Raw genomic sequence first — 24,703 nt, 5'->3', positions numbered from 1 at the left:
TGTCTTTATGAATACAGCTTTGTTTCATCTGCAGATAAAGGTTTCCAGCTGAATAACTTGTTTTCATCTATATAAAGCAATAATAATAATAAAAAAAAAAAAAAAACAGGTACTGAAGCTGACCTGCCCACGCAGTTCATCTTGTTCTTTCGTATATCATCAGGATGTGTAATCGTAAACACACCTCAGCTGTATTCTATGCACCACCAACTATTCATCTGGCACTTCCCACCTCTAGAGTCCTTGCTGAGGCTGTACTCAGTCAGGTGAATGCCTCGGGTCAGCCACTTGCTTTCTCCAAGATACAACAGTGCCATCTGCCTGGTACACCCAAATAGTGCACTCCAACTGCTCCCGCTCATCCACTCCTCAAACACAGGCAATGAAACGTCTCAGGAGCTGAATTCAGAAAGGTATTCAAGTGCAGAACAGAATAAAACACCTTTTCCCTCACTGAAAACAGTTTTTGATTACCTTGGATTTGAAGGGAGGGGGCTGCAAGGTGAGGAGGAAAGAGAGAGGAGGAGGAAAAACAATAAAGCCTCTGAAGTTCCACTGATATCTTATATTTTCTATGAATTTACCCTCATTGTAGGTTCTCCACCCCAGGGAATACTCAGACTTCAACTGGGCAGGGGCCTGAGCCCTGCCACACAAACTGGGTGTGCTTTGAGCAGGAGTTTTTACCAGAAAAATTCAGAAAGAGTTCTAAACAAAGTTACTCTATTATTCTACGTGCAGCACAAAAGGCCTCATTCCAACATCCCAAAGCACCTTTCAGAGTGCCCAGTACAGGGCATACGATAGTAATGTATGTAAAGAAAAGCTGTACATCCACAGACTGTGCACACAGAACCGTTAGGGAGGAAGGCAATACACATGAGTGACCAGCAAGCTCTGTTGGCAGGTGCTGAATGACATTGCACACGATTTTGAAGCCATTATAAAGCATCAATAATGATTTTGTGTCAAGCAGGCATGATAACTTGTGTACTGAAGAGCACCAGTCCTCAGAAGATAGGTCTTACATCCTTACAGATTAAAGCCCTATGGTTATCTCATGGATCCTGTTGCACTTTCAAAGGTAAAACATGCTACACGTGCTCCTGTCCCAGGAGTTACACTGGTGTACGTCCTCACACCCTTTTCTTTCTAAAGCATAGGTTAGTCCACACTGGAAAGGAGGAGGAAAACAATCAAGAAAACAATCTTGCCTTGGTGTTAAAGTCAGACAGTCAGGAACAAAGTATCTTTATTAGCAACCTGATTGTTCAGGCATTGGAACTCGGCATGTTGGGTTCACTACTAAAGGTAGGTTAAAAAGTGCTGAGTTGTTCTTCAATCCCACCACATTTCAGTATAGATGAGGACCACAAAATGCTACTGCAAATGGACATTGATACACTTGGGGTACAAGAGTCCCTGTGACAGACATCACAGGTCTAGTTGAAGTTATTTCCTCCAAACTCCAGGCCTTCAGAATTGTATTAACATGCAAATTACAATAAAACTAGGTACATGAAGAGAAGAAAAAAATAAAGAAGTAAATGAGCATCACCTTCATTCTTTTGCCACACTTGGAAAAAGATAACCTCTTTTCACCCCACCAATACCACCTGCCTATAAAAACTATTAAAACAAAAGAAATTATTCTTTATTATAGCTATCATGGCTTGATATCTTGTCTCCTTTGTAGCCTAAATCTTTCTATTTCCTTGAAAATAAAATATACTCCAGCTGCACCCTCTCTGCTTTTAGAAGTTTTTGCTGGCATTGGATTTAGGACTCCTCATATGGTGCACCCAACAGGGGCCTAACACATACCTTTAATATTATTACTTACCTTGCCTCTTTTTCCCATGTTTTCAAAGTGAATGTCCCCAAAGGCATCAGTGGGAAGTTCCTTAGTGTGCTTCTTATAATTCCATTTTTCATTGTTATTAATCTGAGTGCCCTCTATATGTTGATTTTCAGGGTATCCACACTTACACAAGTTGCCCCTGAAAGAAGAGTGAACAGGCACCAAACCCCAGTTATTGTTCTGAGTACAGAAAAGTAAGCCCCCAATTCTTTCAGTAACTATTTTTATTAACAAGAGACAGGAATTTTTCACAATTGACACCACCTTCAAAACTTCTCCTCTACCAGGACATTTCCAAGAAGTATTGTTCTGCAACAAATCTGGAGCTTGTGAAACACAGCATAACTACAGTAGCAGTCCCAAATGAAAAGTCTGGGAGCAGGATAGTACAAACAAAACAAACCAAGCAGCAGGAGGAGTTGTGGCACCAGTCGTGCATGGGACTCAAGTCTGCTCCTTGACTGGCCTTTGACACATGGCCTAGCAGGAAGAAAATACCCTCAGCTCCCAGCCTCCCTGATGTCTGCAAAACAAGAGAAAAATCTCTACTTACTCTGACTTGGTGTCCTTTGTAAAAAAGACACATTCTCTCTTCTTGAAGTTTTCTTGAATGAAGTTGACCAAATCCTTGGGGTGAAAAAAGAAATATTACTTCCAATAGCTCATGAAACAGCACAGACCTCAGTAACAGCATAGTCAGCTCAAGCACAAAGTGAAACTGGTGCAACTTTTAAGGTCTGCTTTCTCAACATGGATGGCTGGGGGAACATAGAAAGCACTGAGGGAAATTGACATGACAAAAAAGACTACAAAAAATCACAAATAGGCATTCCCCCCCCCCCCCCCCCAAAAAAAAAAATACACTAAAGAGGTAAAAAGTGGGGCTTCCTCTCATAAAAAATCCTGAACAGCAAAGCAGATTTGATACCATTGCTAGACAGCCTACCTGAATTTCAGCAGTTGTAATCCAAAAAGACCCCAAAGAAAACTTCTTGCTTGTATCCAATATCACAATAGAGTCAGCTATAGGCTAGAGAGATTTCTATGTGCATTTATTGGCACCTTTCCAAACAACTTTCAGCACTTAAAACTGAAAATACTTTCCAAACAGTGATTAACTGTGGTCCAGATAGTTCTTAAATCACTGTAACCAACACTTTTTCTGAAAAGCAGACATGAATATCCTCTTGGGTTGGGGCTATTTCAATTCAACACAGAGACCCCAGTCGGAGACCTGAACTGAAGTCATGCTTTATGTGAGCTCAGTGGAACACAAAGTTTCTCCAGCTTGTTTAACCACATGAAACTGTCACATTAACCTTTAAACTCCAGAAGTTCAGGGGAAGCTTTCAAACTTTTGAGCTACAAATTCTTTCCTAATCTGCCTTTGCAGGCCAGGAAAACAAAAGAAAAAAAAAAAAAAGAAAAAAAAAAAGTTTCTCACTTACAGACAATGGCTTGAGGTTGTTTTTTTTTGTTTGTTTGTTTATAAAGCACAGCTTGGATTTACAATCCAAGATTTTGTTTGGGATCAAAAGCACAGGAATACAGTTACAGCTTAGTTTACCAGTTTGACAGACTTCATAGTTAAACAGAAGTTAAAGAAAGTTCTTTCAAGTGGAAAAGCATTCAAAATGAGTGTAATATCCAAAACATGAGTATAATATCCAAAGGAAAGGAAATGGAAAAGAACATAATTAGTGGTTCCCTCCACTTTTTTTCTTTCTTTTTTTTTTTTTTTTTTTCTCTTTTTTCATTTTTGTGGTTTTTACAGGCTAAAGACATAAGAGCTAATCATTACAGCACTTTCAAGCCTAGCAGAAGCAAGAACACTGCCAGACTGTGATCAGCAAATGACTGAGGCTTGAAAGGGATTTTAATGTAATTATCTGTTGTCAGCCTTTGTCATCAAATGAAGAGGTGGAAGTTCCTCTCTATAGAAGCAGAGGATTTGTCTCTAACCAAAACGTGAAAAAGGATTTTAAACCAGAAAAGACTAACAATGAACAATAAAAATTTATACAGATCAAAAGGAATACATACACCTTTAGACTTCCAGCAAGTCAGCAAAGTACCATTATTGCCTGAAGGTTCACCTGTCTGGGAAAACTCCGTGAAAGGAAAACTGACAAATCAGTCAAACTTCTCCTGACGTGACCTATTTCATAACCACCGTGTCCCACTCCCAAGACAGTACCCAAGCTTATCAAGGATGTACCTGATACTCACACTGTCATTGTATGACACGTCCATGCTGCGAGACATGCTGGAACAGAGAAGTCTGGAACTCTCAAAATTGCCATTTCTTCGGTGTCGCATGGTGCCTGTGGAAACCTGAAGGAGTGCAGCAGAGGTGGAAAGGCTCACTGCAATGATCACTGCTTCCAACAGGTAAAATCAACAAGGACACTCAGCGCCCTGGAAAGGCAAAGGAAGACTTATTTAAATCCAGCAGAGAGATTTTAAAAGTAAATTGACTCCTCAGATGTGAAACTACCATTCAGAGATCTTCTCTCCTATTTCATTCCACAAAAAGACTTTCCCCCTTCTTTCCCCACTTCAGAAAGAAGTCCAAGTCAACATGCTCTGAGGAAGGAGTGTATGTGCCACCCTGCACCACTCAATTCACTGCAGTATCTTAGCTATCTTTGCCTTCCCGTCTCTGATGGGCATGCTGAGGATTTGGGCTATTGTTTCAATACAATGAGCAGTTCCCAGTTCAGTGTGTTTACAAATTAAATGGAATATTAATAAGACACATTTCAACCACAGAAAATGGACTACAGTGCAAAAAGAAGCACACCAGAAGAGCAGACGCAACACTGCAGCACCTGAACTCAGGTCCCTCATGTCTCCATCCACTGCTTTAGCAACGATGCAACCTGAAGAGCAGGTGGATTTAAAGTTTATTGCATCTGAAAGTTAACGAGCCAGCCCTGGAGCCGAACACACATCAGTCACCCTCTAGAGCAGACACCTGCACTGACTTCACTGCCTTTGAAGGAGGATCACTTCATTTGCACGACATCCCAAAGCACAGAACAAATTTATTTTTATGCCAACAGCAAGTGCTTCAATTCCCTTTACATTACATTTACAAGGAACAAGGGAGGAATGGGCAGAAAAGGGTATAAAAGGAGCTGGTTGCATACAAACCAGTGCTGGTTACCAGGCTTGCTTGGCTGACCACTGGAGCCTGTGCTGTTTTCCTAATTTACTCTTTCCGAAATACCTCTGTTCTGAACCACATGCCTGCTGCTGAGTGAGACTGGAGGGGGGCCGCAGCCCCTGCACCCGGTGGGTTTGTGTTTGTGTGTGCCACTGCAAATGTGCACCCCCTTGCAAACTCCTGGCGGGACCAGCCCCTTCTTAGGGTGAACCTCGGGTCTGGGCTACAGAGCTTTGCTACAGAGCACTAGAAGATTGCAAAAAGCATTCTAACTAATTCCGGTATCAGCCAAGAAGGTGATGACTGGGAGGGTGTTTTCCCTAAAATTCACTAGATTGCTTAAAACAAAAGCAAGCATTCTCCACCACAATGCCTATGCACAGGGAGACAGTTCCAGCTAACCCAGCATGCAGTTCTCATCATTTCACATCATTGACTTTTGATGTAGAAAAATGTTTGTAAAAGGTATAATTTGAGATAAAAGTTGTGCAGGAAGAAATATGTGTTGGTCTGATTTTATGCAACATTTATTGGCTGAGTTTTACTTTACCTGTTGATTTGTTTAGTAAGTTAACACCAGAAAAGTGGCCATGGACATAACTGTATAGAGCTAAGATTAAATGGAAACAAGGGCATTACGTTATTCATTCAAAATACTAAAGAAATTCAAAGGTTGTCTCCCTGCATTTTTAAATAATTGCTAAGAATGAATAGACTGCAAACAAATTGAAAAAAGTTAGCAGGAGTGCAAAGGAACACTGAAAATCTTAGACTTAAATTTCAATTCAAGTTTTGATAGCACAATTTCAATTTCAAGTTTTTGATACCACAGTGCTTAGCAGATATTTAGGAGAGAAACTCATTAACACCACAAGTGTTAGGAATAATAGCAGTTGTACACACTTTAATAGATGTGACAGCTTCAGTCTATGTAACAGGCAAAAGCAATTCATTTTCGATCAGATTTCAAACCCATTAAATATATAGGAAGGCACTGTTTAAAGCACAGACCATTGCATTAAAATGTAAGCTTTTCAAACTGACAAGTTTTTGAGAATACTAAACAGTAGATAAAAGCAGGAATAATCCTATAAAGTGTAAGACTAAGTATGTGATTTCCATAGCACTTAGAGGAGCATATTCCAAGGAAATCTCCATCCTGGAAGAGTCTAATGGGGGAAAAAATAGAAGTCATAAACAATACCTTTTAATAAAGTAAACCTTAATAAATAGGCTTTTAAAAATCTCATCTGCATCTGAAAATCAAAACCAACTTCCACTTCCAGAAAGGTTTCAGATAAATCCAACCACTATTTACATCGACATAATTCTAGCAACTGGCTTTAAGTGTCAGCTTCTAAAAAGGAAAGGACAGTGCCCAACTTCAGAGGTACAGCTACCTCAGCCTCAGCATATGAACAGTATTTACTCCTGAGCACAGATAAAAACAAAGGCTAATCATGTACCAGTGTGGAGCACTTACCAAAGTCTCCAGAATATGCCCCAGCAATCCTACTGAAATCATTACTCAAAGAGGAAGGTTTTGATATAGTTCGGCTTGCAAAGCCCCACCTTTTTCAATCCATGTCATGCTTTCCTTTTAAGGGAGGGCACGGAGGAAGAGAAAATGCACAGGAGCAAGCACCGGCAGGATTATTCACCAATTAATGATGGAGAAAGATGTAACGGCAGCAGGACATGGGAAATAAATGACTGTTGCAGGTTATTTGCAGGAGGTGGAGAACAGCAAAGTTTCTGCTCCACCTGCTTCCAGTGTGCTGTAGAATCTGATAACAATACTGCAGCTCATTTATCTCATCAGCAGCTCTGTTAAAAAGCTAGAAAATACAACAAAATGCTTATGGGAATAAAGAAATAGATTTTAATGTTTACAGTTCCAAAATGAACAGCCATGTATCTCTACGCTTTGATGAAAGTAATTTCTATTGCCACGAAATTCACAGCACCTCCTTGGAGAGCCACGTTGTTCCCAGCCCACTCCTCCTGTAGAAAGCAGAGTTATCCCATGTGCTGCTGAACTACCTCCTACACCCCTCTAGTCAACCACTTGGGACAGATGTCACCCCGTGTCCAGCTCAACCACTCCCCACAACCCTATTTGACTTTGCACTGCCACGGATGAGCACGCAAAGGACAAACTGCATCCAGCTGTGGAGGACAGAAGTGGTAACCCGACAGGAACCCCAGAACCACAGGAGGAAAAGAACAAAAGCCATATTGCCCAAAAGGCCCGAGGCAAAACCAGTCTGTGGTGCAATTAAAGACCTGCTGTTGAAAACACAACTATAAAAAACAAGTAGAGGCTCACAGTGCTAGCTCCTGCTGATCAGGGGTGTCACTAAGCCGTGCAAAGGCAGTCTGAATTATGATCCCAAATCATTCAAGTTCAAAAGCCTCCTGGTGTGTGCTGGGCTCCCTCCACACACCCCGTTCCAGACTTTTCTCCTCTCAGAAACTGAGGGAATGATGCTCCCAGGAATCTGTTCCCAGCATGCAGTCCAAGTGGGCCCAGACACGTATGTGGATAACCACCAGAAAGTCTCAGCAAACGTACCTCTGTTGCTTTTGCAGCAGGAGGAATAAGGAGGCTCAGAAGCATTTTTGCCTCCTGGCACACCGAGGACTGGCAGCATGAAGATGCTGATGCCAAGCAGCACCAGCAAGAAAGAGAATGGATCCAGATTTCCCCATCCTCAGAGCAATCTTTCCTTCTGTGACAGAGACAGCTTTACTTACCCTAAATCTCACATTACCTTGTCGTACACACATCTGCATTTGCAGAAGATTTCATTTAACTCACTCTGCAGTTTCTAACGGTGACGTGCCTGCCCCTGCTAGACATACTGCACGTTAGTAATTGATAGCTTACAAAAAGGCAGCTACCATACGCTTCATTCCTTCATTTTCTTTCCCTCTTAGCTTGGTTATCCAGTTGGTTCAACTATGAAATAAGGAGCAAAAGGGCAGAAGGAACTTAGACTCTAAACGTTGTTCATTTTAATCACAGAATGATTACCGTGCAGAACTTTAAGTCCTCGCTAAAGCCAGTGCCTGTAAGCATTACACACACATCCCACTTCACCTGCTCTGTAAGAGCTATCCCATGAAGCCTATGCCATGAAGCCTACCTTAAGCTGCAGTAAAAACTGGTTGAGTCCCAAACCACTGGAAGCTATTAACGGTTTGTATTTTATTTCTTGTGCTCTGCCAAACTGAAGGAAAAGTTTTCCTTTATTTAGTTTCCTCGCTCAACCTGTACCCAGCAACGTGGGATGCCATTTCACCATCCAGGAGACAAACCTGCACTAGAACAGCACATGCCAGGGACCTTTTCTTACAGCATGAGGGATTTCAGCCTGCTTCTGCCACGTGTGTTCAGCCCAAAGACATAATTCACCTGTAATCTACTACTTTCCAGGAACATAAGGAAACATATCAAAGATGTGCAGCTAATGCTCAGAGGTCGCTAAAACACTTCTGTTCACAGGAACAGAGTTTTCAGAGGCAGACGTTAGCAATGTGGTCATGCACCAAAACCATTGAGGCACTGAAAAATGAATCTTTACCCGGGGTTTATATCTGCAGTAAGTGCCCTAGCCACATAAAAGTGGGTCTCAAACATTCTTTTAAAAAAGCAACTGCAGAATTCTGCCTGGTCCTGGGCATAGCAAAAATGGTCTTTGGGAGCACTTTGTGTCTCTCAAATGTAGCATGTCCATCTGTACCTCTAGTGAGGGAGTTTGCACCCCATGCTAAGTCAGAAATGATCTCTGAACACGCTAGGAGTTCTTTAATCTCCCCCGGAAAAGATGATCAACAGTTTCCAAAGACATGAACTCCCCCATTGGCACTAATTCACACTTCCCAGCACATCTGCATTCTTGATTTAAGAATACATATGTAAGATGTAATTGCTATCACTTGTATTCCAAACCTACATCAAATACATGAATATCTCCTGTAGTCCAGCAAAATCAGGTCTCTACTTCTACTGGAGAAATTTCAGTGAGAATTGGCCAAATGCCACAGAACTTGCTGTCTTTCTTAATTCACAGAGAATACCAAGGAGTATTTTGACTTGACCTCCGCTGAAGCCAACTGCATGAAGTTCAACAAGGCCAAGTGCTGGGTCCTGCACCTGGGGCACAACCACCCCAAGCAGAGCTACAGGCTGGGAGATGAGTGGTTGGAAAGCTGCCTGGTGGAGAAGGACCTGGGAGTATTGGTGGATAGTCGGCTGAATATGAGCCAGCAGTGTGCTCAGGTGGCCAAGAAGGCCAACGGCATCCTGGCTTGTGTAAGAAGCAGTGTGACCAGCAGGGCTAGGGAGGTGATCATCCCCCTGTACTTGGATCTGATGAGGCCGCACCTCAAGTTCTGTGTTCAGTTTTGGGCCCCTCGCTACAAGAAGGGCATGTTGGTGCTCGAGTGGGTCCAGAGAAGGGCGACGAAGCTGGTGAGGGGCCTGGAGAACAAGTCCTACGAGGAGCGGCTGAGGGAGCTGGGCTTGTTCAGCCTGGAGAAGAGGAGGCTCAGGGGCGACCTTATTGCTCTCTACAGATACCTTAAAGGAGGCTGTTGTGAGGTGGGGGTTGGTCTGTTCTCCCACGTGCCTGGTGACAGGATGAGGAGGAACAGGCTAAAGTTGCACCAGAGGTGTTTTATGTTGGATATTAGGAAGAACTTCTTTACTGTGAGGGTTGTGAGGCATTGGAACAGGCTGCCCAGGGAAGTGGTGGAGTCACCATCCCTGGAGGTCTTTAAAAGACGTTTAGATGTTGAACTTAGTGATGTGGTTTAGTGGAGGACTTGTTAGTGTTAGGTCAGAGGTTGGACTTGACGATCTTGAGGTCTCTTCCAAGCTAGACAATTCTGTGATATATTTTATAGTAATTGTATATTTTACCAGATCACCAGAGAGAACAAGACGTCAAATCCTGCTGTGGAACAGCCAGGGTACTTAGTAATTACAGACACAAAAGTGAAGTGTTCCATGGAGATGCACAAAAAAAACAAGCAAACAAACAAACAAACAAAACCAAACCACCACCTATTTCTATTACTGAAATGCCTTTGGATTTATTTTACTTCGGCTATGGTCTACTAACAGTCTTGAGGAAACATTTCTACAGCTGCAGTTTCACATAGGAGCTCATTTGCTGTGCATGACTTGCCCTCTGCACCTCTTGCCCGGTGCATCCCACCCCCTTTTATGTTTTCCTATAATGACCCACTTCTTCCCTTTTCATCCAAACTGCAGAAATTCACCTTGGGCAGGCATAACAGCTCGTATGACTCTTTATCCTGTTATGTTGTGATTTTGGAGGAGGAGACGGTACGATCCATTCTCCCCTGGGGAAAACAAATCCGTTTCATTCTGTCTCCAGCTCAGCTCAACTGTTTTTCTGAAGCATTACAAGAGAGGGAGAGGAAAGCAATTAAAATTGTTTAATGTGAACTATGAGATAGGACATTAGCACTTCTCCCCAAAAGCACCTTGAACATAGTTGGCATGGACTCCACAACAGACCTGTGAAGAAATAAGAATAATTGCCTGTCATTTCATCCCATCCCCACTGTCCCTCCCATCAGTGGCTGAGGAGAACATCAGAAGATGCTGCAGGAAGGACAAATCAATATTATAGCAGCAAGGAACCCACAAATGCACTGAAATGAAGTAAGCTCTTCAGGTTAAGTAAAAGGACAAGGGTAGACTTATACACACACACCTTTTGTGACAAAGTAGTCACAAGAATCACAGGCTGAGCGTTGAGTTAGGCACCAGCTCCATCAGTGTTACAGGGCTGTGCATGAAACTGAGCATGGGTGAAGAGCATCAGCTCCTTCCCCTCACATGGGCCAGCCTGAAGGAGAACATTGAGCAATCTCATTCATGTGGCTTGCCACCATGGAGTCATTTCAGTGCCCAAAACAAATGGAAAGGAACTACGCCAAGGCTGAAAGAGGAAAGGAGGGTCCCTCCTCAGGTTTGTACTTGGAACTTGGTTTGGTTTCTGCCTCTATTCTCTAGTACCTATGCTGTAGCACTGGAAGATCTGTCCTTCTGCATGCTAAGACGCCAACTTACTCATTTCTCCCAGCAGAAAGAACTGTACATGAAGTACTGGAATGCTCTGTGCACCTACCAGCCACCACAAGAAGTCTCTTTCCTTTCGGACAATACAATTTGTTGGCTTCACTTCTTGTTTATAACCAGAAGTTACAATTACCTTAACTGAGCCTACTTACACAGTTGAAGTTTTAATTAATATATTAAGATTACATAAAGTAAGCAGCTTCAGAAGGTGTTTTTCATTCCAAGAAAGGTCAGTGAAACTACTGAAACTATACCAGAGTCCTACCTAAAGCGTAGGCATGATAAATCCTGTTCCGGTGTAAGTCTGGCAATGAAAATACAAACAGTAGAGCTTCTTTGAGGTTAAGCTCTTTATGAATCTTGGAAAACCCAGAAGAGCTAAAATTGTGTCCGTGGAAACAACTGCTCAGAAGATGTGGTTCTGTGAAGAAACAACACTTTGTGCCTACTCACTTCTCCCTATATTCGGGCAGGCAGGTGCACTGCTGGAGATCAATCGAAGTTGTATAAAAGGTACCAGCTCCTGTGATTCTTACTCCTTTTCAGTGGAAAACCATGTAGAATGTCATTCCCAGCTGGCTGCTCTAGTCACAAGGATTTAATAGGAAATAGTGAAAGCAATTTTGTTATTTTTAACCAACTGTTTTTCCAAGATGTAACACACTTCTCCATCAAGTCTACAATGACATGCTAAATGGCACACTAAAAAGAAAATAACCTGGTGTGAAATTGCTATACTATAGCAATTACGGATATTTGAACTGTTCAAAAAGGAATTACTAACATTGTCCAAATTTATTAGAATCAACTCTTACTAGTCTGAGTGTCCTGCTATGCTCACTTAAAGAGGACAAGTCTCCTATGCAAGTTTAAGTATTACCTTGCAAGGATATAAAGACTTATTGTTATGGGAAGTTGAAAACTGAGTTATGACAGGACAGAAAGTTGTAGTCCTACCCTCTTATTACTTATTCTGCTGTTTCACTAGCATTTAAAATCCTTTTTAACAATTTAAATTCCTAAATGCAGACACTTGTATTTATAATGTGAGAGTACATCGCACTGGGAAAAAAATGGGTGAAATCACTGATATGCATGTTAGCCCAGAAAGCTTTAAAAGCACATTTTTGTGTGAAATATTAATAGGTATGAACAGAAGAACACTGTCAGATTCTTTCTGTAAAAGCCTTAAAAAGTGAAATAAATCCACCAAAAATAATGTCATGGGAGGAGAGGGATCTCAGAAGCGCTGAAATGAAAGGAAGGATCACTTTTCTGGACCTGATGGCTATGTTGCTGCTGATACAGGCCAAGATGTCGTTGGTTCTTTTGGTGCCACAGAACACGACTGGCTCACGTTCAACTTCATGTCCAGCAGGACCCTCAGATCATTTGGCAAAGCTGCTTTCTAGCCAACCAATGACCTGTTCAAACTGTTAGGTTGATGAGACCATATAAACTAGGGAGAGAGAACTTTTTTCCCTTCCCTAAAGAAGGATCAGAGATATTTTTTCATTTCTGATGGATGGCTCATGAATCTATCCTTAAAAACATTTATTGGTGGAGATTCTGTACTCTCCCTTTCAACATAGACTACTTTCCACTTCAGACCTCTCTTCCTTGCTGAGATTTTCCCAATTACTATTTGTGATCTTGGATATTTCTTTCTTTTTCCTGAGAATGGACCAGAGCACATGCCATCTACATAGATACTGATCAACAAGTGGAGACAGCCTTGTCTTTATACACTGCTTTGAGACATTGACCCTCAGAATCCAGCAAATGAGAGAGAAACTCTGCAGTGCAGGGTGTTTGTCAAGTATCTTCAGTATGACTTCGTTTCGTTCAAAAAGTATTATGTTAAAAAAAGTGTTGTTCCATCACAGAGAACTAAGTCTACCTCAGGTCATGGGCTTACTTAACTAATAATTCAATCCAAGAGCAGGAGGGGCACTAAACCTTTTCCCAGGCCAACCATATCTACATCCCAGCTGTCATCAAAATACAGTCATCTGTCCTACCCCTGGTTCCCTGTCTGATGCAGCTAATGACACTTTTATTAACTGAGGATGGGATTTACTAGGGAATGGGCCAAAAGCATACATAGTCAGGCAATTAATTACATGTGCCCAGCTAACCATTGTATAACTGAAGTTTGCTTTGCACATCCCGTCAGCTTGCAGTAGGATAAATGGTTGTTTTTCCATTTTGGAACTCTCCACAACTGGCAGTCCTGCTCCCACCTGTGTCAGAGCACTTATTTCAACATCTTCAAGCTCGACTTTTGCTTTTAATAAATTCCAGACTGTATTAGACTTCCTTTCATCTTGATGTGAAATTTAAGTGCAACATTTCTGGAGTGCTTAAAACACACAAGATGCTGAACGCGGAGCTTCTCCTCTTAATCCAGACAAGAGCTGTACCCAGAAATCAAAGTTTTTTCAACAAAAGTGCTACCAGAAGGGACACTTTTAGGAACATGCTGCCTACCACCAACCGCTGAATAGCTAAATAGCAGTCAGAGGTAGCTTGTTCAAGTCCTATTGCTTTCTGTTTTTATTTTCCTACTGCCATAAACCAAAATGGGACAGCAAGCATCCAACCCAAGGAGTTAACATGAAGAGTGTACCAGGAGCATTGTTCAGTTGGAAAGCGTGGTCAAAAATGCAGGTCATCCAGAGCAATACATTTAGGGTGCCCCAGCTTTGTGAAAACAGCATTTCTGGCATCAGATACTACACTATTGCTTTAGCAGCTCAGAACAGATGTGGACTCGAGCTAAATTCACTTACCAGTCCTGTCAGAAATTGCACAGGTGCAAATGTAGCTGTTGCAGAAGACTGAGTGGGACTGCCAGAGCCAGCGTGATAGTTCTTAGTTATTTCTCCTCAGTCCAGCCACACTACCTCACCTGCATACTTCTGAAGTCCTTCCTCATAATAATACAACTCCATCGCACATGTTGTGAGAAGCTAGTTAACTGGCCCAAGATGCTCCAGGATTCTGATAATTGAAGAGACAACATTAGAAAGAAGATGGGTTTATTTTTAACTTCAGGCTGACATGCATAGGAAAGAGATCAACATTAGGTGCTCAGAGACAGAGAAACAAATGCCTTCAATGCTGGTGAACTCCTGTTACAGCTGCCCACGTAGCCACAGCTAGCCTCCCCTGCATTGCAATAGCCTGTGGCATCACACATTGCCCTGTGCCATTCCCTTTGAGACTCCCTGGGATACTTCCCAGTAGGTAATACAATGACAAACAGAAAAAGCTCATCCCTTACAGTCCTATATTGACGAGTGTTGGCACCTCACTTGCCAGTGACTCGACTTATAGTGTGGTGACTTCTGAGCATATGATGAAAGAAGTCAGATGAACTCCCTCCTCATCAGCCTGCCAAGCTTTATGTTTCAAAAAAAGGAAGAAATGACTTCACAAACTGCCTATCACACATGCATTGGGTTAGTTATGTCCTCTTTGTTTTGTTTTTGTAGGAGAGCTCTTGCCAAGTCCACATTAAAAAAATAATAGTCACCCTCCAGGTATGAGGTGGGAAAACATGACTGAATTACCTGGTTTGAGTGGCCACATAGAGGAGCTGACTCTGAGCCCTCTAAAATACACAGTACTTTGTTCTCAGCACAGCTGCCGCTGGAAAGTCAGTTTGAGAAAAGTAGGACCGATTCTTCCTCCCCAGCGATGGGAGGAAACTGTTTCCAAGAAAATTAACTAAGGTCAAATTCAGCACGAACTCTCCACCTAGATGAGACTGTTCAGAAAAGTTTTGAGCTAAAGACAGTCTTAAAATAAGAAGCATTAAAGGCAACATTAGTAGACAGAGCTGCCAGCTCTGCCAAGAATTTCAGCACACAGGGAGAGGCAAGGAGAGAAATACAGTCAAAGGAACAAAATTCCCTGGAGGCTGTCAGACTGATCAAGTCATTGTTTCAGTCAATATCTGCTGAAAACCATAGCTGAAAGCAAACAAAACACTAAATATACTTTTTTAGAGTACTGCAAGGAAAAGACACTCATGGAAAATGTATGCAGAAGCTTCCGAGTAATTAGCAAATATATGTTTCTTTCATTGACCAGTATTTCCTGTTAATTATTAATCAGCTGCCACTGTCAAGCCTATGTGCTTAAAAACACTAAGCAGCACTGAAGTCTTTATAGGGGGAGTTTATAAGTTCAACTTTATGTACAATAGGCAGCACTACAGTGAAAGAGAAGCAATTTAAAGTAAACCTTGAATTCAATCCACTCGTTGATATATTTCATTGTTTTCCCAAGACCAAAAAGAGTTTGGGGCCTGGGAATGTGTTTGCCATGAGGCCCTTGTCCTTAAAGGGGACTTCAAGAAGATACATAGACAGCTGGAGGAACAACACAGCAGGGCATAATAATCCAGGAGATTCTTGGTGTACATCAATAACAACTACCTGACCCAAGTAATGGAGAAGCCAACACGAAGAGGTGATTTGCTGGACTTGACATTCATCAACAAGGAGAGCCTTGTTGGGTCCCTAGTGAAAGGCTGCTTTAGCTGCAGTGACCATGTGGAGCTGAGGATCCTAAGAGGAAGGAGCAGGGTGAAAGCAAGATCACAACCCCAGACCGTGGTCTCCTGGATTCAGAAGAGCAGACTTCAAAGAGCCCTAATAGGGTAAGGCCCTGGCTGTAAGCAGGAACAAAAAAGGCTGATTACTACTCAAGGAGCACCTCCTCCAAGCTCAAGAGTGGTCCACCCAATGGATAGAGTGGAAGTCAGGCAAAATATGCCAGGAGACCCGCGTGGATGAACGAAGAGGTCCTGGCAAAACTCAGACCCAAAAGTAAGCCCACAAGGGGTAGAAGCAAGGTCAGGGAACCTGGGAGGAATACAGAGACATTGTCAGAGTATCCAGGGATGAAGTTAGGAAAGCTCAAGTCCTAAAGGAGTTGAATTTGGCCAAGGTTGTCAAAGACAAGAAGAGTTCTGTAAGCACATATGTGACAAAAGGAAGACTAGGGAAAATCAGGGCCCACTGCTGAACAAATCAGAAGACTTGGTTACATAAGACAGGGAAAAGGCCAGTACTGAAGGAAAAGCCAAACTAACCAAACTGGACTTTCATTTTTATTTTTTTAATTATTTCTGTTGAGTCAGAACCACTGTTAACTAGAGTGAAGCTGGTATCACAACCAAAAAGATACACCAAAGATGTGGCCCCAGTACTTCTGAATCTGATGAACAACTACTGTTACTGGTAATTAATAAGCCTTTAGGAATAAGAAAGGCTGCAAAGTACTGACATGCAAAGAACAATAAGACATCCCATACAGAGCTGGGGAAATGAGAAGGGTAAGAAATACTGTTAAAATCTGGAAGCATTTTAAAGAGAACTTCAAATACCTAGATAATAAATACAGCTGCTAGCAGTTGCTTTTTTTTTTTTTTTCTTCTCAAATAAGAGTCTCAATCAAGACAGCATCATTCAATTTTTCACACTGCAAATGGAAGTATTAGAAAGATTTGTTCTAAACTTTCACATCAGCTTCAACTCCCCAGCTTCTCCAGTCTCCCAGATAGTTGAAACCACAAACACAAAGCATGTGTTTGGAGCTGCCACTCCCTCATTTGTGAGAGAACACATTCTTGATCAATCGAAAAAATAATGAAAGCATTTATGATTTCCAGTTTCTCTGGAACTGCTGAGAAAGGTTTTCACCATTAACAACTTGTATTAGCTAGCCTGGAATCTGCAACCAGCAGCATTTAAAAAGTAATTTGAAACTGAAAGCGTACTTTTGGGGAAAGTGTCTCAAATGTCAGACAGATCTATTAAAACAGCTTTTGACAGACCAATCTATAAACCCTTCTTTTTTTAGTGTGATATCTGTATTGATTTTTTAAAATAGCAATCCCATTACTACACATTAACAGCATGGATAAGCATCTCTCGGAGAGTATTTAGTATTGTAACAGAACAAAGCGAGAACATGAGGGCAATAATTTTCCACCACATAGAAAGCAAGGTTAAATGGTGAAAGGGCTAGATCAACACTTGGTATCTGAAAATCTCATCTCTGAAGCAAGTCTTCTGACCTCTGTTATTCAAATCCATTCTATGCATGCTACTCCACTCCCTTCCCAGCAGCTAACTCTTACGTCCCTCTTAATCTCTCTGCCACTGCCAGCCATGGAAATTCCCTTCCTAATTCATCTAACCCTAAGCAGGCTCCCACTGTCACAATTTTAAGGGCGAGGGAGAAAAGCCAAGAGCAAATGTATGTATACACGGGGCTGATTCACCACAAATGCAGGAGAAGAGACACCCTGGGAGAAGCCAAACAGGAGAGGCAGGCACTTCTTTTCACAGGAGTTTGGATTTCCAGGGACCAAAAAGACTACTTCCTCCTCTCACAGAGCCCTTAGGATGCTCCACAGACTTGTCCCCATCATCACAAGCATAGGACAGAATAGATGTTCAACAGCATCATTGTCGCAGGGAAAATAAATGTATGCTGTTCCATCAAATCCAGCTGTTCTCTAGCCCAGAGACTTCTTGAGCCAGCCCTGAGCACACAGGTATAAGGTAGCCTCATGGAAGATGCACACTTGTCTCTACCAGTTGCCAGAGGTGCGTAAGAACAAGTTACTTTGCCTTGATTTCCAGACATTTGTGTGATATACCTGTCACATGCACTGTTGGCAAAACCAGTCTAGTAGCTGTGACAAAATTGAAGAAGTCAACCTTTGAGGTTTTAGTTCAGAAACATTTGCCTAAGTTCTACAGCATGAGCAATACCAGTCATACTAATAAAAACCATTCAAGTCAACTTAGCTACTACTCTTGACCTAGAAAGTTACTTCCATTACTAATTACTTGGCTAGAGAGGAATAATAAATCACCCTGTGAGTCCACTGCAGCCTCAGTCTCAGTATTTTTTCCTCCTACAGTTTTGTGCAACCCTGTATAGCATGAGAAAGGCAACTACATAAGTGACAGTGAGACACCAGCAACACAGGGAGGGTGCTTAAAGTTTCATGGGACTTTCATTTTCCATTTGTGAAGAAGATTCAGCAGACCAAATAAGAGCTGCTATTCAGAACCACACTTCAAATGCAGCTTCTCTCTGAAAGCTGTTAGACGGCAAGCAGGAGATGCTGCTAGCAGAAATATGCATGGCTAGTCTTGGTAAGCTACCAGCATTTCAAGGTTTCAAAAGCCCACTCTCAAAAAACACTGTTCAGGTTATTATGCCACTCATACAGGCTTCTGCCATGAATATACATCTAGCCATATAGCTGCATCCAGTGCTCATTTGCAAACAAGGCTTTACAACAGTTTGGATGATCTTAAAATGCAGACCAGCACCAGGTCTGGGGAATAAAGCTCACAGAAATACAGATGTTCCTGGAAAGAGGGATGGATGTTGAGCTGAAACTAGCCTACAGTACTTTGCTGTTTGTGACTGCAAATCTTAAACTCCCTAGAGTGAAAAAGGACACCTATTTGCACACAAAATCTCTTTAAGTGCCTCCAACTCCTCTGCTCCAGAGAGAAAGGGGTCCCATCTGCCCCAACCTAGAGTTTATCTGACCTGTGGGTATAGAGAGATTGCAACAGCAGGTTCATAGGATTCCAGCATACAGGAGGAGATGGAGGCTTTACTTCCTAATAATTTCTGTTTACTCCAGATTACCACAAATCTGCACAAGCAAGTAAACTGTGGTTAATATGGTAAATATATAAAACATGTAGATACTAAGCTATTACAGATATTACCAGGATAGCATATATATAGTAGATATTGAGAGAATGGCACTAATTACTAGCATCAGCAATTAGAGCTACTAGGAAGACAATTAGAGGTAGTTAAAATCAGCAACATAGCAGCCAATATAGATTGGTATTATATATTCAACAAACCTAGGAATATTATGGCAGTGCATGTACTAATTACCAATTACAAACTTGTCGATACTTTAACAGCAATATCAATACTATGCATATGACAGATTATGTACATAGATATATTATGTACATAGATATATTTCATAAAATTACCAGTACCAAATGCATCAAATCAATCCCAGAAGTGAGGGGTCAAGGTCAAACTGACCTCAACATCTAATCTAAACTAATATTAGTCTAAACTAATCTAAATCTAGTCTCTTCTGGTTTAAAGCCATTAAGCCATTGAAGACAAAACTTCTGCATCACTTGTTCTCTTTATCACTGTTGGCTTGTGTTTCTTTGGCCCTTTTTTTTTTTTTTTCTTCTTCTTTCATCTTTTGGTTAATAACCCATCTTTAATGTTGCTTACTGAGGTACTTTTAACTCAACCCACAAGTCTTCTTGCTTTTGCTCTTCCAATTTTCTACCCCATTGTGCTGGGAGGGAGCAGGCAGCCGCAAGGTACATCACTGCCTAACCAGCCACAACAGAGCCTCACTGGGCTCCCACCCTCTCAGAAGAGGCTGCCTAGCACATAAATGTCCATCAGCCCACGTTCGGTGCTGTTATCATGTGGCAGGTGTGGGCTGCAAGGGGAAGAAGCGTACACTTCAGAATTTCAAGTGCAGACACCCACTGACAAGGCTCAGAGTGCTTACAGATTTCTCAGCTAATCTTTCCATTACAGGATCCTGTTACCTAAACCCCCCAAACCTTAGGGCCAAAGGGATATCAATTTACTTTCTAAATGGATGCTGTGCCGTTAGGGCTACAGGACATAATTGAAAAAATACTCAGACAAGGTCACGTACCAGAAAGGTGATATAAACCACACCATTAGAGCAGAGATTTAAAGCCAGTCACGTTATTCCGCATCTCTGATTCTGCTATGAAATACCTGAGGCTGCTACGGCACTGGAAATTCAGGTTAGCCATGACAACTCCAGCAAAGAAGATTGCTTGCATAGGCTTTTGCTCACTTAAGTAAAAAGAAAAAGAGGCCCTACAGAGCCATAGGAAAGCAGCAAAGAGGCCTGGCCATTTCTGCCTCTTGCAGCCAGCACAGGGCAGCCACCTACATCAAGGCACATCCACAGAAAAACACGGGGACCTGGCAGGATGCAGAGCAGCACCAGTGTCTGTTCCTTGTCCCTCGCGCTTATCTCTAGGTGCACACCAGTGCTTTTTTTTTTAAATTGCCTTTTCTCATTGACCACTGGCCTCCAATTTTCTTTTAGGGCCCATGGTGGGTCTTCTGATGCCACCAGTTGCAACCCACAACCCTCCAGCTGCCTTTTCATACACCCCAGATGTCTCCAGTTCCTTTAAGATGTCTCAATTTCCCTTTTTTCTCCCCACTCCCAGGCCCAGGCCACTCCCTCACATAATCAGCCATGTCCCCAGCTCCAGCTACCCGACATGGAGCCAAGCACATCGGGTCTGGGGAATGGCAGTGCCACTGTCCAGGCAGGCAGCTTTTCTGTCCTGCCAGGGAGGAATATACACAGCCCCATCTACATTTGAGAAAAGGCTTCGATGACTGATTGTCCAGCTGGAATATTGCCTCAACTCTGTGTTTACTGTACAGCAGCTTGATCTAGGTATAAGAAGCGACTAGCTAAGGATTAGATGAGGAGGCAACCAAGGAAGTGAGTTTTGGACCAGAACTTGGCCAACAGATGACAAATTACATAGGACATATCAGTTGGCAAGCCTGGATTTGTTTCAGCAAAGGAATTATTCTTGGCCAATAAGGACTACAGGACAGCCATAGCACCCTCAAAAGACTATCTGCTGCTAAACCACCAGTTTAGATCAGAGCAACCTTAGACTTCACTAAATTGGGGTGCAGACTGATGCTGACCTATTTAAGCAACAGAAAAGGTTGCCTGATACATTTTGTCCTTGCTTTTCCAAGTGATACTGGGAACCTTGTTTGAATGTGGAAAGTCATAAATCAGGACTTCATTGCCTAATCAATATTTGTCTGTGAAAACATTTCCCATTCTTACAAAGCCTGGGGAGCAGCGAGCTTTCCAGGTAGCATCAGCACAGGGAAAAAATCAATGAAGACACCGCTGGAAGAAAGAGAGAGCTAAGTACACAACCACAAAGATCAGCACACTGCAAACTATCAGGACCCTGAGTGTAAATAGGCTTTAATTGCCCTGAGCATATGTACCAGGAGCCTCTATCTGCAGTCCAGCCCATAGCCATGGTGGCCTGAGCCTTGCCTTGGACTGTGGCTGCAACCTTGCCCACAGCCTCAACTTCTCTGCTGCTGCTGGACCATCTGGATGGATCCTGGCCCTGGTCCATCCCCTCCTGGGCTCCAACAGCCCCAGCTCCCTGCAGGCAGCTCCAGCGTTCTGTCCTGCCTGGGCACTGCTCACAGGGGCAGCCCTCAGCTCAGGAATCCCATTTCACTCTATTCACAGCACACACAGCATCCTCCAAGGCATGGTGTGATCAAACAATTCACAGAGTGAACCAGTCCATCACATCCCGAGGCAGACACAGCAGGAGGGCCTTTGCTTTTACTGTTCCAAAGTTGTTGTGTCTGTGACAGCTGGACACAAACCCCAGCTCCAGCAGCTTGTTGCAAGTACTAGATCAACGCCTGCCTTACAGACAGAATAAAAGCACAGTATTGGGTAATAAGAAAAGATTGAGTACGTATTTCAATTTCTCTTCTCCAGATATATGCCAGCTCTGCAAGGTGTATGGAGAATTATGCAATGCATATGTCAAATATTCCAGGGATTGGTACCAACACAATCTGATGAAACATTTAAACAGGAAAAATATACTTAGCATTATTGCGTCTTTATGAATTAGTACAATAACAGAGCCACAGATTAGCTAGTTGAATTCTTTTGAATAGCATTATTTAATCAAATGCTTTGGTTGAAGTTCCAAAGCTTGTAATCTTGTATACGTTTAGCTCTTTGCCTACATGCACAGACTTTGTATTTTAAAAAAAAGCTGTAATGTCTTCAGTGGATTAGTTTACCTGCAAAGATAGTACAGTGTGTCAGGGAAGGTCACTGTTTGGCAGTCCTTAAACTTATTTCAATTTAACCCACATGGCCCAAACCTTATTTTTCTGATTTGCCCAACATCTGACCTGGCTGGCAGTAGAACTATTTGGGGACATGTGCCAGCTTCCCTGTGGGGCAGAAGGCAGTTTTAAAATCAGCTGAGACAAAAAACGTTCACCTTCCCAGAACAGTAAACGCAAAACCTCCCACTCTGCCACCTTCTGGCAAAAAATGCATTTGCAATGTAGCTACTGGATACAGCTGTATTTGTCCTAGATAGCTGTATGTGTCCTAGAAGGGCAGCGTAAATCTTTTCATACTTATTGGAAATCTTTTCTCTGTAGTTGTTATAAAGCTGCCATGAGCTAAGGAGAAGATGGAGTAAGTTAGGCCAAAATAGCAAGAGGGAGGGATGTTCTGACTTCCCTGCTCCCAAGCTTCATATTTCTTCCATAAAGCTCATATAGTTATCTACACAGCAGTAACATATATTTATAACAGGCTATGGCCAGCGTTATTAGGGCACATGTTTGCAAGCTCAGAAATTAGAGAAAATCAGTGAAAGCAGAAAGCTCAGCAAGTAAGGAGATTGCTTTGGGGACCAGAGCACGTGTGTGTATGACTGCTCTGCCTGAGGGTCCCTGTCCTGCACAAGAAAGAACCAATTTGGTCACAGACAATTAGGCAGCAGGGTTTTCTGTAAAGCCTGCTACAGTAAACATGCACTGAGTAATACACGACTGCACTCAACCACCCCATGAGCTTTTAAGGAATCAAAACAAGAGCTTAAATACATGAACCAGCAGTGGGGTGAACAGCTGACAAACATGACACCACACAGACGTTGTGTCAGCAGAAAAAGAGTCCTCCTGGATGAAGAGTGACTGCAGGGCACGGTGTGACAGCACAGCCTCACACGGGACCCCCCAGCAGCCCCTCTCAGCCCAGAGCTATTCTGAGGAGTGATGGAGAGATGGTTGTGTTTTATAAGTGACTGTGTTATACCCCAAAGTTGCTTTGTCTCCAGATATTTCCAGCTCATGGGCTCCTCGGGGGCTGGAAGATCCGTGTTCCTTGATGCTCTGTGGTCCTCAAGAGCCCCATGCTGCACAAGGAGCGGTGGTGACAAACACAACCTCCAAGTTGGGAGAAAAGGCAATGTAACAGATGCAGAGATGCAAAAAGAGCATGATTTTAATATACATATTTATTTTTTAGAAAACTCATTCTAAAGCAAGGTTTAACTTTGTCCCACCAGAGGCAGCTACAGCTTCAGCAATAAACACTGTGTCCATACAGAGCCACAACTTGGTCCTTTTAATTCTTCCAGCTTGCACTGTGAGGAAGTACTTCTTATAACAAGGCTTAATATGGTCATATACAGGGCTCTGAAAACGCTACAAAGTCCTTTCTGAGCCAGCCCAACAAGCACCCTGGCAGGGATGTGTTTCCAAAGCACAAAATCAGTTTGACAACTGCTTCCCCTTTACATATATTAAATTTATGAGGGAATTTTCATGCATGTAGAACAATGATAATAAAAGTAGTGGGGGAAAAAAACACATGGAAAGGAACTATATAGTATCACATCTTATATAATATCACGTTGAGGTGGTAAGGGGTTTTCTGCTTTATTTTTTTTATTTACTTTGCTCAGGATTATGGGAATATGAATATTTAGGTATACACAGCCATATTCTTTCCTTATTAAAAATTTCAAAAAAACAGTGTTAACATGTTATCCAAAAGGAAAAGTAACTGCCAGTCACACCTATTTTCCTGGACACCAATGTTACAGCTGCTCCCATTAGGAGCCCGACAGCCTGAGACCAACGAAACCAGACCCTCGAGCTGGAAACCTGCATCCAGCATTAAGGGTACAGGGAAAAGGGTAAAGTGATCCTATAGAAACAGGGGCAAAGCCAATTTCAGACACCCAGCAGGAGACACCACTGCATTTGGGCTCTGAATCAGCACTCCCTGGCCAGCCCCAGTGGCATTAAGCAGGTGTAGTTTCTTTTGGGTGTCCCAAAGATGGAGGATACAGAAGAAATACAGTATTTCCAATCCCAAAAAACAGGCTCTCTTTCCACAGAGGGAATCCTCTTGTGCATACCTGAGCACAGAGCTCCTCCCCTCTGTCAGAGGAGGCTTTGCACAATCAGCACAAAATAATCCAGAGCCCCAAGCAGCTGAGCTAGTAATCGCACACAAAATGCATGGCATGCGACACTGAACCCAACAAAAAATGTCATTGCAATTACATGAACCCATACATAAGATCCCTGATGATAGCCTGAGATAAACTTGCAAGTATTTCCTGGAATTATAAGGACTAGATGGACAGCAAAACTAGCTGTTGTTGCTAGCCTGCTTTATTACTCTTTCCATTGTGTCTTTATTTTTTTTCCATATATAATTCAGAAATATCTGCACATATATTCTGTTTAACTAAAACATGAGCTATGTCTGTCTTGCATTCGAGTGAAGTTTCATTTTGAAGGATTTGAGCTACTGACTCATGTCAGCTTCAATTTACCTGGATTAAATCCGCTGTATCCAAAGCCC

The 24,703-nt window shown here is 42.4% G+C and overlaps 1 protein-coding gene across 9 annotated transcripts in view; it reads right to left on the bottom strand.

Annotated features, from left to right (window-relative positions):
* The window catches only part of TRPM8 (transient receptor potential cation channel subfamily M member 8), an 80,372-nt gene that overhangs the window by 33,970 nt on the left and 21,699 nt on the right, over nt 1-24,703 (bottom strand). For all 9 annotated transcript variants that reach the window (XM_084524787.1, XM_084524786.1, XM_084524785.1 and 6 more), the window contains 3 exons: nt 4,091-4,279; nt 2,415-2,488; nt 1,844-2,000 (listed from right to left, as the gene is read on the bottom strand). In XM_084524787.1, the coding sequence (XP_084380913.1) occupies nt 1,844-2,000; nt 2,415-2,488; nt 4,091-4,180 (321 nt within the window). In that variant the 5' untranslated portion in view covers nt 4,181-4,279. The remainder of the gene's footprint in view (nt 1-1,843; nt 2,001-2,414; nt 2,489-4,090; nt 4,280-24,703) is intronic.

Source organism: Aythya ferina, assembly GCF_964211825.1.
Source record: "Aythya ferina genome assembly, chromosome: 6".
NCBI classification, from domain to species: Eukaryota; Metazoa; Chordata; class Aves; order Anseriformes; family Anatidae; genus Aythya; species Aythya ferina.
The sequence above is the reverse complement of the archived record's forward strand: the minus strand, read 5'-3'. Positions and strand labels throughout refer to the sequence as shown.